Source organism: Anabrus simplex, chromosome 5 (genome assembly GCF_040414725.1).
Source record: "Anabrus simplex isolate iqAnaSimp1 chromosome 5, ASM4041472v1, whole genome shotgun sequence".
Lineage (NCBI taxonomy): Eukaryota > Metazoa > Arthropoda > Insecta > Orthoptera > Tettigoniidae > Anabrus > Anabrus simplex.
In genome coordinates, this window is record NC_090269.1 from 148,569,892 (window position 1) to 148,586,433 (window position 16,542).

Here is a 16,542-nt window from a genome sequence, read left to right on the forward strand (position 1 = left end):
GAAGTTTAAATATCTATCTTTTTCATCTTCTTTAGTAACTTTTATACAACGGTCTATATTATTGAAAAATTCTAAGATTTTTTCACTGTTATTTTTCCAGTTATCTATTATTACCAACGTGTTGTCCACATACCTTAGGCAAAGGCAGAGTCCTTTTATATTTGGTTTAATTTTATTATGTTCCACGTTATCCATGTAAATATCCGCCAATACACCTGAGCTGGGGTTACCCATAGTCAAACTCAATTTTAGGTAAATTTTGTTACTGAAGGTGAAATAGTTGTTATTTAACACAAATTTAACTATTTTAATAAATTCTTCTATCTCGAGCTTGCTTAAGTTCCTGTGTTTGGGGAGGTTTTATTTAATGATTTCGACAGTTTCGTTAATAGGGATGTTTGAATACATATTAGTAATATCAAACAAGCTCATCCTAGGGTGAGGTTGTAAGTTAAACTTTTTTGTCTTTAGCAGAATTCTATTGAATTTTTCATTGAAGAAGTATTATTAAACTTTCTAGGAAACTGATGTATAAATTTTGACGTTTTATAAGTGGGGCTGTTCCTACTGTTTATAACTGGTCGAATGGGTGTGTTATTTTTGCGTATCTTGGGCAGTGCCTTTGCCTTAGGTATTTTCAGGTTCATATTAACCATTTTTTGTTGTTCTTGTTCATGAAATAAAGAGGTTGAATTTTTAAGGATTGTTTTTAAACGTTGTTGAATTCTAGGGACTGGGTCTTTATTCACTACAGTGTAAGACTTATCTGAGAAGAACTCTTCAGTCTTTTTATGTAGTCACTTTTATTTACTAGAACTATGGTTTTGGCTTTATCTGCCTCGGTTACAATCACAGTGTTATCCCTCAGATACTATTGAGTTTTAACAGGGTTTATGACTCTAAGTAGCACAATACAAAAAGCCCACTAACAACTGAGCTAAGAAAAAAAACGAAGAAATTTATGAGAATTTTAGCCAAATATTTTTGTTGTTAGGATATTACTGTGTTTTGGACATCAGTGTTAATAGAACCAATGTCTATTCCAATTTTAGCACATTCATTTTGTTAGTCTTTTCATTGTGTTTATAAATGTCACTCTGTTAGTGTATTTTACTATTTAGTATTAAGATCATAAATAAGTAAAAATTAGTTATAAGTAAATAATGAAATGAGTCAACCTTGAGGTAAGTTATAAAGGCTGAGGATGCTCGGTAGACGAGCGAAACATGTCCCGGTTAATGTAGTATTGTAGCAGAAAGAATTTCTATTGACCATAAATAATTATGTATTGAATAACTGGAAAAAAAAATTTATGCAATTTATATCAAGTTTCAATACGGGTCTAAAAATGAGAATAGTTACATGCAACCTACCACTTAGTCGAGCAGCTGGTCTCCTTTCTCCCAAGTCTTCCCAGCCCAAACTTTCCAACATTTTTGTAACACTACTCTTTTGTCGGAAATCACCCAGAACAAATCGAGCTGCTTTTTCCAGTTCTTGAATCAAGTAATCCTGGTGAGGGTCCCATACACTGGAAACCTACTCTAGTTGGGGTCTTACCAGAGACTTCTATGCCCTCTCCTTTACATCCTTACTACAACTCCTAAATACCCTCATAACCATGTGCAGAAATCTGTACCCTTTATTTACAATCATATTTATGTGATTACCCCAATGAAGATCTGTCCTTATATTAACACCTAGATACTTACAATGATCCCCAAAAGGAACTTTCACCCCATCAACGCTGTAATTCTGAGAGGACTTTTCCTATTTGTGAAACTCACAACCTGACTTTTAACTCCGTTTATCATAATACCATTGCCCACTGTAAATCTCACAACATTATCAAGGTCATTTTGCAGTTGTTCACAATCTTGTAACTTATTTGTTACTCTATACAGAATAACACCATCTGCAAAAAACCTTACTGGTATCTCTGATTCTACTTCTTTACACATGTCATTGATATATATAAGAAAACATAAAGGTCTAATAATACTGCATTGAGGAATTCCCCTCTTAATTATTACAGGGATTCAATCTCACTACACTACCATCCTCGGAGAACACACATCCTAAATATTTGAAATTATCTACCTGTTCCAGTTTTGTATTCCCAACTTGATATCCAATTCTCGTAGGCTTCATCCCAACTGATACCACTTTAGTCTTGGAAAGGTTAATTTTCATATCATGATCATTGCATCAAATTTTCAAGGTCCCTGATATCAGACGCCAGGTTTCAGCACAATATGTCATTAAGCTGTCCGCATAGGACAAATTGCTAACTATATTTCCACCTAAGAATCCCTCCCAGCCACTTTATACATTTCAGCAGATGATCCATATGAACAAAAGTGATGGATTAAAACATCTCTGTCTAACCCCTGTAAGTACCTTAAACCAAGAACTCATTTTGCCATCAATTCTCACTGCAGTCCATTTGTCAACATAAATGCCTTTTATTGCTTTCAATAATCTACCCTTAACTTTGCAAATAATCCCAGCCTTTGTGGGTGGGGGGTGGAATTAATTTTCAATAAATCACAACGGGAGCGTGTCCCCAGGTAGCAAATAGGGGGTTCCCTATAGGAATGATCTTCGGATCTGTGGACCAACAGGTAGCCCAATTCCTGGGGGTTTTACAATACTGGGACCTCACTCCAGGGATCATAAATATGGAGGGCCCTAACACAGGGTAATGTGTGAAATCCTAAGTGGCATCTTCAATGGAGAATATGGACTTCAGAACAGTGTAGAAGGCAGAAAGGGCAATCCAGCACTCGGTTTAATAAGAACAAAAAGGTGTATGGTGGCCATATATCACAGGACAGTTCCACATGTAAGTGGCAGCTGATCTAACAACACTCAGAAGTAAAACTAAGAGTTTAATCTGACTGAAATCTCAGTCAAAACCTCAACCTAGTGAATCAACATTAAGAAAGTTCCTTCTAAAATAAATTACCCCATGTGGTGAGGGGAAGGATGTCTAAACCCTCCATTGACAAACCACGCGTAGTCTATTTGGATTCTGTGGAGATGACAGAAGTGTGCAAGGAGGTAAGCCAGAGAATCTCAAATCCCCGTAAGAATAAAATTAAACTAACAAACATCACGACTTTGGCTACTGACACTTAATGTCAACTCTTCTTTTGAAAGCTGGAAAACTGAAAAACATTGTAAATAAATCTAGAGTTCGTAACATAAAAATTATTTCACATCAAAATTGGGATACATGGATGAACATTATTTCAAATCAGAAAAACAGGGTTTTTTTAAAAAAACTGGGCAAACGAGTTGTGACCAAGTGCCCACAGTTTGGGATGGTATTTATGGTGTATAAATCAATACTTGATTCAGTTTTGATGTTTATATCATACTCAGGATGCCTTTCCACCATGTCATTAAACCAGGAAATAAAATTTATACTCTAATTAACAGTCACACACCAATTAACATTACCAACATAAAACATGCTTGGTGGACAGACAAATGTGACAGATTCATACAACTCCGACACCAATCCTGGAAAAACTGCTCTTGCAACAAAAATCCAACCACTCTTCAAGAGCTTGAAAATATCAAAAAGATACTTACTAAATCGTTAAGATTTCTTTTTAAACAAAGTAAAGAGGTAAAACTGAAAATTGCAGAAGAAACATAGCTCCCAAAATTACTACAGAACATTCAAACAAAAATTAACTAAATATTCCCCACCATCACTCTCTTTTACCAATTGAGAAACTGCCTACACGAATAATGCTACCTGTGAATTCTTTGCAACATATTTTTCTGAACTACTTAACAGCGAATCACCTCAAGAAAAGTTTCAATTCAACTTTCCCCAGGAAATTAAGGAAGTCATTCAATTTCTAAAAAGCAACAAAGCTGCAGGGGAAGACCTGATAACTGCAGAACTATGAAAAAATGCAGCAGGCAGTATCATCATGAAACTTTATGAAAATATACTTGAATTTCGGCAAACCCAAAAAATTCCTACAATTTGGAAAACAGTGATCAGATCGTTGCCATAAGACCTATCTGTGAACAGTCAACAATTATGCTATCACATTCAGGCTACACCATCTTTTGGAAGAAATGGATGCAAGAGAACCACACATTTATGATACTCAATTTGCAGTGAATACAAAAATGGAGAAAGAACATCGGTTCACCCCTATTGCAGTCAATGAAAGACCCATGACTTCGAAGTCTTCTAGCATCCTTGTCTCCGCTTATGCTCCAAATTTAAATGATGATGAAGGCTCCAAGAATCAGTTCTACCACCAACTGAATAGTGTTCTCGCCAAGATAACTACTAAAGACAAACTTTTATTTGCTTGGAGATTTTAATGCCAGGGTGGGAAGAGACCATCAGTTATCGGGCAATGTCATGCATGGATAATCGAGGTGTTGGAAATTGCAATGCAAATGGACTACTACTTTTTATTCTCTGTGGTGAGCATGAGCTCCCCAGCCATTCTGCCTACCTAACCACATTACGACCTTGTGGATTCATCCACGCTCCAAATAATGGCATTTCATTGACTATGTTATTAATCATCAGCGTGATAGAAAAGATGTTTGGATTACGAGAACTGCACGAAATACAGAAACTGCTGGACTGACCAAAGACTTCTAGGTACCTGGCTAAGGATCTTTATACTTTGTAAATCACAATCTTACTTCTCAAACCCTTCTAGGAGGAAATTCCACATATCCAAACTTCAGAATACAGCTGTGAGTACTGTATTCCAAGATGCTCTTTCAGATCAGCTAAATAAAAATCTGGTCAATACAAAAGATGCTGAAATTCAGCGGACCACAATTAAAAACACCATTAAAGAGACAGCAAAGAAGGTTATTGGTTATGATGTAAGGAAGAGTACGGACCAGTACGACAAGAATAATTGAGAGGAGATTCAGAACTATCTTCCATGGAGAAGAGAACATGCTTTCAAGAGCTCAAACATGCCAGACTGAAATAAGGGAAATCAAAAATAATTGTAAGCAACAAAAGGCCAAGGAACTCAAAAGCCTGTCAGATGCCAGAGTTCTACAGAACTTTTACGCTGCGATAAAGGAGCTATATGGTCCTGTTCGCCCCTCATCAGGTACCCTGAAAGCCACTAAGAATACTGCCGTCCTTACTGACAGTCAGGATATCTTGAAATGCTGGAAAGAACACTTCAGCTTATTCTGTGTAATGTTAATTTTAATGTTCCAGAAGACGTGAAGATTATTTACACTTCCAAGTTTGGTACACAGATCGCTTTGTTATTATAACAACATAGAACATGACACAACAGGACAATGCCAGTGAAGCAAAGGGTAACTATGTAAGTACAAATAACACATTTTGTAATAGTCCTTTACATAGTAATCTAGAAAAATTATGGATGTGTGAAAAAAAAAAAGAGAGAGAACATAATATTTACGTATATATACATTATTTTATGACTTAACTTGCCGATATTGGATCCCAAATGCTAACGCACCAGAAACAGAGCAAATGTCACAACAGCAATTAACACTCTTGACAACAAAACACCATTAAGTGATCATCGGTATTATCAGGGAAGACTCCAGCCATTCACGATCTTTTATCAGACGACAAGTTCAACACAAACATCGCAACATGTGAAGAGTACATTGACACATACATCACACCACATTACAAACAGACAAAAACTAGAATCTAGTACCAACAGCTATCGCACATTCTATTAAGCTGCCTACTATAAAACTGGAAACCTTTTCCAGTGACAGTGAAACTTGGTCGCAATTTTGGGGACAGTTTGAATCATCTGTTGACCTGAAGCTTGCAGTATAAGTCATTAATATGAATGTATTTTTGAGGGGTTTACCTTGAAGGTGAAGCCAAACAATTAGTTAATGGGATCGCCATAAGTGCATCATTCAAGCACATTTAGGCTTTCTTGAAAATCTCCACCCCCTTTGGTTTGTAAATACGAAATTTTAAAACGAGATGTAAGTAAAATATAACTGGCGAGTACAAGTTCTTAAAGCCCAAGGGGATGATACTGACAGCTATGGTTGTATCCTTACTCAGAAAATTCTGTAGACATTCTCTGAAGACATTTGCTGAAGATCATCTTCACAAAGAAAGAACATATTGTGGGAGACAATATCACTACGCTGATAGAATTTCTGAATGATGAAGTTGAAGGAACTACTATGAAAAAGACAAGGACTCATCTCTATTAGGTGCACATCTCCCAAAAACTGCCTCATTCCATGTTAACACGAAATCATCTACATGTAGGGAGACAAATGGACCTGTGGAGCTATTCTATGAGAATCAAGGACATTGGGTACAAGACTGCACGAAATTTACCAACATGAAGACAAGCACCGAAAAGCTTAAATAGTCCTAGCAATGTTTCCAGTGTCTGAATCATGGTCATTCAATAAAAGGCACGCAACAAACGAGGAAAAGCCCAATGTTCAAAAAATGCAAGAAATCAACCATTATTCTATCTGCAATGCTGAAGTAACTTTGACAGCAGTCAACCTGGTTGTCACTCAAAACAACTGATTTTACACACTTGCAGACAGTCCGTGTTCGAGTAATAGGACGTACAGGCTTCAGTAAAGTGACACTCTGCCTTCTAAATGCCAGCAGCCAGTCTAGTTTCATCTCTCGTCACCTAGTGGAGGAACTCAATACTGTTGCTGAACTTGAAGTTACTGCCACTGCCCTTGAACCAAGCCAGCCTACAGAACAGAAACGTTAACAGGTAAGCTTCCAATTTCAGGGATTTTTTAACAAGACAGTGGTATTCCCTACTGCGCTTAGGAGTGACAATACACAATCCGTACATCTTACAAGCCCCCATGATATCACTCCATTTGCATACACTCATAAAATACCATTGGCAGACCCTCGAGATGACTCACAAGACTTACCTATAGAAGTATTAATCTTTATTTTTAGCCCGCCTGGAGGCCATGATCGTTAAGCCATTGAAGTCTCAACCGTCTGACACCATGGTTAGCCGGTTCGAGTCCCATTGGTAAAAAAAAAAATCGCTAGATTGCATGCCAAAAGCCTGGATTAAATTCCAAACCTCTCCGCAGTGCTCATATGGAGTGAGGGCATATGACGCTGTTGATGGTGATTCGTCGGTCGGATGGAGACGTTAAGCTTTGAGCAGAACCCTTGGTGCTATTCGACAGGAGTAGGCTATGTGCCGGCACCGGGTTTCACCCTCTCCCTTCCTACTATCCTATATCACATCATTCATTTCATCTCACCGACTCCTCTGATGAGGTTGAAGTCGGGAAGGGCATCCGGTCATAAAAACCCGCCACAACAGATTCATCTCACCTCATATGTGACCCCGTGGAGAAACGGGACAAGGGTCGGACAAACAAACAATCACTATTTTTAGACATGATACTGTATAGGCTTTTGGGCTTATGCCGTGTCAAGAAAATAAGACAAATCAGTAATGACAAAGTCAGTAATTTTGTTGGACGCTAGTTCAAGACACACTCACTATCCATCTCTCTCCATCTCTTGTCCTACTTCCTTCCATTTTTAGATGGATCCTTAACGGTAACTGATCTGGAGTTACTTATAACATCAGTGTCCATAACGTTGAACTGTTTGATGACACTCCCATTCCTGACAATCAAGTTTGCCATTTTTGGAATCTGGATTGCATGGACATCAAAGACACTGAATCAAGATCAGTCTCTAAGCACTACGAATTCCAAGATTCTTCAGGATTTCCATGATTCCTTCCACACACACAAGAAGACTGAAGAATGGTCTCTAAATATTTTGCGAAAAACCCATGCCACCAGGAAACGTAATACAATAAAATGCTAAACTACATTCTTCAAGAACAAGTAGAAGTTGTAAACGTAAAAATTAAAATTTTAACATTTAGTTATCTTATCAATGGTGGAGTAATGGAAGGTAATGGAAGCTTACTTTCATCTTCATCATCATCCTCCCTCTCCTTTCCCCTTATCCAGCTCCTGCTGGGTCGGGGCATTTATGGCAGTTCTCCAACTTCCTCTTCCATCATTTTGTCCCAGACCAGGTTTCTTCTTCTTGCACTCATCTTTATTGAATCGATGTAAATTGTTCTAGGTCTCCCTTTCGCTCTCTTTTCGTCCAACTTCATTTCCATCTGTATGTTATTCTTTCCTCCATCTTTACATGTCCAAACCATTCTCATTTTCTCCTATTACTTTTCTCATTTAGGTTTTTCATTCCAACCTCCTTTCTCACATCTTCGTTTCTCAGTCTGTTTCTCTTTGTCTTTCCTATCACACTTCTTATTTACTTAATTTCACTGCTTTGAATTCTACTCCCCTCCCTACTTATCAATATCTAGGTCTCAGCTGCACAGGTCAATATGGATGCACAATACATTTTGTACATTATCTCTTTACACTTCTTTATTCCAGACAAGGTTTCTTACACTTTGGTGGAAGGCATTGCCCCGTTCCACCCTCTTGCTAACCTCCATGTCCAGCCTTGTATTCTGCATTAATTCACTGCCTAGGCTCAGGACCTGGATTCAAGATACACAAGAATGTTGGCCTCACAACGTCACATCTGATTATCTGCCACGACCGGAAGCTAAAAGCTTCATCAAGTACTTGTAGCCATCATGGAAAACTCAAGTCTTACAGGTCTCCAATTTCAACTCCTATACCAAACTTCTGCACATGATGGACTGGATTCTTCGTTATCTCAACAACCTCCATAAAGAAAACTGAAGATGTGGAGAATTAACAGCTTCTGAAATGAACACTAGTCGCACTACACTGATCTCTCAATTTCACAGCAAGAAAGCCTCTCAGAAGTGTATGAGGCCTTAACCAAAAGATCCAACACTTACAAAATTGTCCAAGATCACAACTTTTCTTTCAAGACAAACTAATTTGCTTAGGAGGTCCACTTCAGTTCATAGATGCATCCTTCAATGAAAGACACTAACTTATTCTTGATGGCAATCATCACCTCACACGCTTACTAATCCTTCAGACCCACATTAAGTTACATCACTTGGGATGGCAGATTGTGCTGTCAGAACTCTGGACAGAGTTTGGGATCATTCAGGCAAGTCAAATCAAAAAAAATTTCCATTCATGCCTACTCTGAGAGCTCACTAGAAACTCCTACATACAGGCTCCAAAAGCAGCACTAACCCCAGAACGAGTTCGACATTCACTTCCGTTTTCAGTGTCCGATTTTTCTGGCCCACTGTACTCAAATCATACATGTTTCAAGGACCTTAGTGTCCTCTTCCTCAGTGGTTTGTATGGTGTATTACATGATAACAAATAATTAATTAAGTAACTAAGTATTGACAAGACTGATTTCAAATATAACAGTGAATTTATTGGAGTAGAGATTGTAGTCAATACAGACCAATACAAAATCAAACCATAATGGTTAAGTTAATAAATTTCAGAGGTTTGTCAATCACAGAGGTGTACCTCATACTGTCTACTCTGACAACACAACCACCTTCCACGCTGCCAATAAATAACTCCGCGAAGTTTGTGCCATCTTCAATGACAGAAAAACATTGCAATATTTCATTGTAAACAACACTTGCTGGAAGTTAATCCCTCCATGCGCAGCTTGGTGGCGAGGATGATGGGAACATATGGTTGGCACAGTAAAGCTCTGCATCACAAAGGTCTTGAGATGCAAACAATTGTGTCATGAAACTCTGAACACAATTCTGACTAGTGCACAAGCTGCCATAACTTTACACCCACTGCTACAAGATGACTCAGCCACCTTGACATCTTCTCACTTTCAGCTTCGGTGACAGTAGACTAGCATTCCGGTACAAACTTGAAGCAGGAATACAAACTGCAACAACAAGCTACTCAAGACTTCCTGAAAAGATTGATGAAGAATATCTGCTTGAGCTACGGACAAGCTACTCGGACAGGAGTGCAGCTGCGGGTAGGATATTTAATGCTTCTCCAAGAAGATGCACACCCTCGTCACAGGTGGGGCAGAATTGCGCCTGGGACAAGATGGTGAAGTAACGACTGCAATACTTCACACAACTGATGGTATTCGATTTAGTTTACTTTAGTAATGTTTTATTTTACCTGGCAAGATTAAGGCCTTCAGGCCTTCTCTTCCATCTAACCAGGAACCGAAATATACATATATTGAATTGTATTACTTACAATAACTAGATCTAATACAAATTAAATAATAATACAAGAATGGTGAGATTACATTAAGATGAAATAAATTAAGATTAAATTAAGATGAAATAAATCAGATATAAAAAGGGATGAATTCTTAAAACTAATATCCTACATGTAAAAAAAAAAAAAAGGGCAGTACATAAAATTTGATTTTAAAGACAAATCGGATAAGAATTTTAGACTCTCTACCAGGACATCCATAACAATAGAATGGTTGTAAGTAGCAGCATCAAGTTTACAGATGATCCTTACTGGTGCATAAAATGTCTCCAAAGTGCTTCCTTGAAAGTGCGATAGCGCTTAAACCCCTGATGTTTTCGGGAAGGAGGTTCCACTCACGGCAGGCAATTACTGTGAATGATTTATCATAGATGGCAGTTCTATGGGTAGGTAAAGCAAGGATGGAATTATTAGTGGATCTGGTGTTAAGACTGTGATAAGAGGATAAGTATTTGAAATATGAAGTAAGGTAAAATGGTTGTGAAGAATGAAGGATTTTATGGAGATGGCATAGGGAATGCACAGTGCGACGGATTTCTAGTCGGGGCCAAGATAGATGGTTATATGAAGGAGTTACGTGGTCATAGTACCGTAGGTTACACAAGCATTTTGACCACGTTGTAATCTGCTCAATAAGTTGCCTCGAGCGTCTCTATAAATCGCGTCACAATAGTCGAAATGAGGGAAAACCAGACTTTCTACCAGCATTTTTTGAGTTTTTCAGGAAATAAGTATTTATACCCGCGCAGCATGTGCAATGCAGAGAATGTTTTCTGGGTGATGTTCGTGATATGCGTTTTCCATGACATGTCATGGCCCAACCAGCTGGTCATCCCACTAAAGGTCGAACAGGGTGGGGAGGATGTAAGGAACTGAACTATTTGATCCTTGGACTGGGATATACTAAGAATAAGCCAGAGTAACCTATTCTTGTATATAAACTTTCTTTGAAACAATAAATGGTCACGTTTGTTTCTGTTCATGTTTAAAACTGTCCGACTCGTTGGCTGAATGGTCAACGTACTGGCCTTCGGTTCAGAGGGTTCCGGGTTCGATTCCCAGCCATGTCGGGGATTTTAACGTTCATTGGTTAATTCCAATGGCCCAGGGGCTGGGTGTTTGTACTGTTCCCAACATCCCTGCAACTCATATACCACACATAAAACTATCCTCCACCACAATAACACGCAGTTACCTACACATGGCAGATACCGCCCACCCTCACTGGAGGGTCTGCCTTACAAGGGCTGCACTCGGCTAGAAATAGCCACACAAAATTATTAATATTATTATTATTATTATTATTATTATTATCATTATGTTTAAAACTATTGAATTATTTCACATTACTAACCCATCACAACATGGATGCTAAAAGGCTCACCTTAGTTGGTACAACATTAAACCCTAAACAAAAATAGAAAAAGAAAAAAGTGAATTGTGCCATCATCAACAAGTTTTCACAAACCTTGTTGGGATCATTTTTGCTGTCTTCAAGTAGCCTTCCTTCAACTCTCAGTTCCCAAGATGCCACACTACCTTCTTCGCCCTCTGCAGGCTCCTTTGCTGGATAGAATGTGTTGGAGATGAAGATACGGAGTTTCCTCTTCTGTTTCATGGGGCGCTTCAGTGCTTCCTGTAAAGAAAGTCCAAAGAGAAGCTAGAGTCTCTTTAATTTGCTTTCAACATGAATACTGTGATGGTGGTGGCAATTATTGTTTAAAGGGACAATCAGCTCCAACAAATATGTCATTTACTGTACAAGTAGTGTAAATGGTATACTGAAATCTGCTAGTGGTTTAACACATTGAAGGATTTTAGCAATGGAAGGATGGGAAAAGGCTAGGATTGAGAAGGCAGCAGCTGTGGCCACAATTAAAGTAAAGCTGGTGTGAAAATGGGAAACCACGGTAAAAAAATCTTCAGAGCTGTAGACGGTGAAATTCGAACATACCTCATCTCCTGAATGCAAGCTCAAAGCTATGCGACCCTAACCGCATAGCCAATTCGCTCGGTATATAAGAAATTGAATTCTAATTCCAAGGAACAAAAAATACTGTGTAATGCTATTTTCCTTAGCCCTCTGAGTACCAACAAAAATGTTGCGAGAAGTGCCAGTGCTGACACACATTTTGTTAAATTTGACATAGTTCTTTTTGCGTTCACAAGATGGCAAAAATATCAAACTCAATTGTCTAGCATTTGCAGATGACCTTACGCTACTTGCAAGTAGTGTGGAAGAGGCTAAACTCCAAATTGAAGAATTAGAACAAATAGCAGCAAAAATTGGATTACAAATCTCCTTTGAAAAGACGGAAATTATGCCATCCTTCAAAGTGGAAACATCACCTATCATACTAACTAATAACAAACAAATTAAGGTTGTTAATAAATTTAAATATCTTGGAGAGATTATAACTTGGAACTTAAAAGAGAAAATATCAGTTGAAAATAGAATTACCAAATTAAATCAAGCATAACACATTACTTGGCCAACCTACAAGAAGAAATCTCTCTCAATAAATGCAAAATTCAAACACTACAACTCCGTTATTAAGCCTGAAGCAACCTATGCTAGTGAAACCTTATTCAATTTGAATACGAAATCAACTACAGATAAATTACAGAAAATAGATAGACGAATCATTAGAACAAATCTAAACAAAAAACACCAAGTAGATGGACAATAGCGATTACTATCCAATGAAGTTGTATACCAGGAGACTGAGTCTATAATAGATACAATGCGGAAAAGAAGAGTTGCTTTTTTCTGTCACATATTACGACTACCAGAGACTAGGATACTCAAACATTTATTCAACTACTTTTGGAAAAGTAAAACTAAAAATCACTGGTTCAAAGAAGTCCAAGAAGATTTAAATGAATTAGACTTGACAATTCAACAAATTGAAAACAGAGAAGAGAAGAGAAGAGAAGAGAAGAGAAGAGAAGAGAAGAGAAGAGAAGAGAAGAGAAGAGAAGAGAAGAGAAGAGAAGAGAAGAGAAGAGAAGAGAAGAGGATCCTGAGAAATAACGACGTGAGACTTAAACTGAAGACCTATACACACAAACAGTACAACATAACTGATGAAGAATGGGGAGCCAGATCAGAAAGAATGAAACATTTCTGGGAACAAAACAAGAAACATCAAACAAATTTGTAACCAATATTCATAAGACTTGACTGTATATAGTTTGATTTCAGTGCTCCAATGTGGGCGTAAAATAAATAATAATAAAAACAAAAGCCTTGAAAGACTGGAAAAAGTAGACTTCTGACGACAGCTATAAAAGCTTTTCTGACCTTCACAAACACCATAAACAGGATCTTAGACGGGAGTACCAGGACTACAAAAACTGTGCCTGCCTAGAAGCAAGAAGATGAAGCGTAAAGTGTTGAATGTGAGGAAAGGAACGTTAAGGACGATACAAACACCCAGTCCCCAGGTCAGGTTTATTAATCATTTACAATTAAAAAACCCTGACCCGGCCAGGAATCGAACCCGGGGGCGCCGGGTGACAGGCGGACGCGTTGCCTCCTACAACGCGGGGCCAGACAGAAGCAAGAAGTAATAATGTTACTGGTTTTTACGTCCCACTAACTACGTTTTGACGGTTTTCGGAGACACTGACGTGCTGAAATTTTGTCCCGTAGGAGTTCTCTTACATGCCTGTAAATTCACTGACATGAAGCTGACATATTTGAGCATCTTCAAATACCGCCGGACTGAGCCAGGATCGAACCTGCCAAGTTGGGGTCAGAAGGCCAGCACCTCAACCATCTGGGCCACTCAGCCTGGTGAAGTGAGAAGTGAAGAGCAAGAGATTCTGGTCGCTGATAAACATCAGGAAAAATACTAAGCGTGTGCCAGATACAGTGACTTGGAATGATAATTTAGCCAGTGGTAATAGACCGGATAATTTTAATGAATGCTTTGTGTCTTACGTTTGACACACCTGTTCAGTTCTCAAAATTTCCAAATATTGAATCTGTTCCCTCTCACAGTTGAAGTAATCTTTCCACTTCTGAATTAGAAGTCTATTCTTTACTTTCCTCCCTGCCAGAAACTAAACCTACTGGTCCAGACGGCCTCAGATTTGTCTTCCTCAAGAATACCTCTATGACTCTTGCCCACCCTCTTACTGTTTTCTTTACCGGTTACTTCTTAGCTGGCTATTTTCCCAACCCCCGGAAAAGCGCTAACACCACTCCTGTGCTTAAAAGTGGAAAGAGATCTGATGTCAGAAACTACTGCCCAAATTCTATATTACCCAGCCTGTTGCTCATCTGTGAAATGATTATCCACCAGCATCACCTTTCTTTCACCACTCCCCACTCCTTGTACTGTACATCGCCCCACCGGCATAGTTTTTTTTTTTTTCTGACAGCTACTTCCTAACTAATCAGGCACCTCTTCTCCATCATGCAACGTCTGTTCTTAATGTCAAGGCTTTTCCACACACTTCTTTCCTATAAACTTTCAAAACAATTTAACATCACGTCCATAGTTGCTTCCTAACTCTCCATACGAGCTTCCTCAGTACCAGAATTCAGCATGTGGTTCCTGATGGATTCAGTTCAACATCTGTTATGTTATAGTTTGGTTTCCTACAGGGTGGTCCCCTTCTTTTTGTCCTATTAGTAATGATCTTACTGATACTAGTTCGTCCTACTCTTATGAAATTCTACTCTTTGCAGATGATTGTAAAATATTCAAACAAATCAATTCCATAACATACGTAACCTCCTTACAGAATGTGCTTAATTCTCTCTCTGAATGGTGCTCTATAGGAAGTCTTACACCTCAGCCTGCCAAGTGCACCTCTATCTCGATCACATTTTATAAATCCCCCATTCCTGGTGAGTACTCCCTCCTCAGTAAGTCATTCCCAACTTTAACAGAACAAAATGACTTAGGACTCTTCTTCGATGGTAAATTGATATTTGTCCTCCATATACAAAAGATCTCCTCACATACGAAGTCACTCCTCGGTTTGCTGTACAGATTTTCCGACATCTATGTACCTCAATTTAAGAATTACCAAAATTTATTAGGATCAACCTATTCAATACAATAGAATTTACAAAGTTAGGACTTACATCCTATTAAACTAAAATTTGAAGGGACATGTTTCGCCCTTTAAAAGGGCATCATCAGCCTTTTTACACTCGTACTCAAAGATAAAAATCAGGATCCTAATTGTCATAATAAAAAATATAAAATGAGAATATAAGATTAGAGTGAAATTATACAATGTGCGAAATTGTTATGAGTTCTTAAATAATAATTTACAATTAAAACTTCATTTAAAATGTTTGCAAAAAAAAAAAAAAATTGAAGTTGGTATGATATTACACTAGTAATTTAAAAATGATTTTGTAAATTAGACAAACTAGGCCTTAATCACATAATAACAAGAAGGTCTATGGCTAAAGTTGCCGTATCAAAGTTCGAGTGAAATTCGGCTGGAAGCAACTTGATTTACATGTTGAAGAGAAGGTTAATGGAACTTAGTAGCTGCTCGAGATGACATTGAAACTTCTTGTTGAAAAGTCGTGATATTTAACTGTAGTATGGCGCTATGTAGATTACAGTTTCAACAAGAAGTTTCAATGTCATCTCAAGCAGCTACTAAGTTCCATTAACCTTCTCTTCAACATGTAAATCAAGTTGCTTCCAGCCGAATTTCACTCGAACTTTGATACGGCAACTTTAGCCATAGACCTTCTTGTTATTATGTGATTAAGGCCTAGTTAGTCTAATTTACAAAATCATTTTTAAATTACTAGTGTAATATCATACCAACTTCAATTTTTTTTTTTTTCGCAAACATGTCCCTTCAAATTTTAGTTTATAGGATGTAAGTCCTAACTTTGTAAATTCTATTGTATTGAATAGGTTGATCCTAATAAATTCTGGTAATTCTTAAATTGATGTACATTTCAATACGGACCAAATATGAAATTTGTAACATGTAATCTATGTACCTTGCATTCTACCAATAATGAATTTGCGCCTCCCTTTTGGACTACCTCTTTACCTACTAGTATTAGTCACATTGACTGCATACAGTCATTCTTCTGTGCCACTGTTAGAGCCAGAGTATCAGAAATCGGCAATCGGATACTGGAAAAGTTAAACATTCACCTGTTATCTACCCACAGAAAAATAGCGAACCTTAAATCAAAATATAACGCACTTAATGGCTATGAAGCAAAAACTTTGTGAAGTGTATCGAAATGTTTGTATTCTTATATAATAGGAATTACTCAAAGGACGTTCCACCAATCAACGCCTTAAAAGGTACTACTACACA

At 37.9% G+C, this 16,542-nt stretch overlaps 1 protein-coding gene across 1 annotated transcript in view; it reads right to left on the minus strand.

The window, feature by feature from the left end:
* The window catches only part of LOC136873863 (brahma-associated protein of 60 kDa), a 196,309-nt gene that overhangs the window by 99,832 nt on the left and 79,935 nt on the right, over positions 1-16,542 (minus strand). Inside the window, exon 4 of the mRNA XM_067147156.2 lies at positions 11,693-11,860. Coding sequence (XP_067003257.1) covers positions 11,693-11,860 — 168 coding nt within the window. The remainder of the gene's footprint in view (positions 1-11,692; positions 11,861-16,542) is intronic.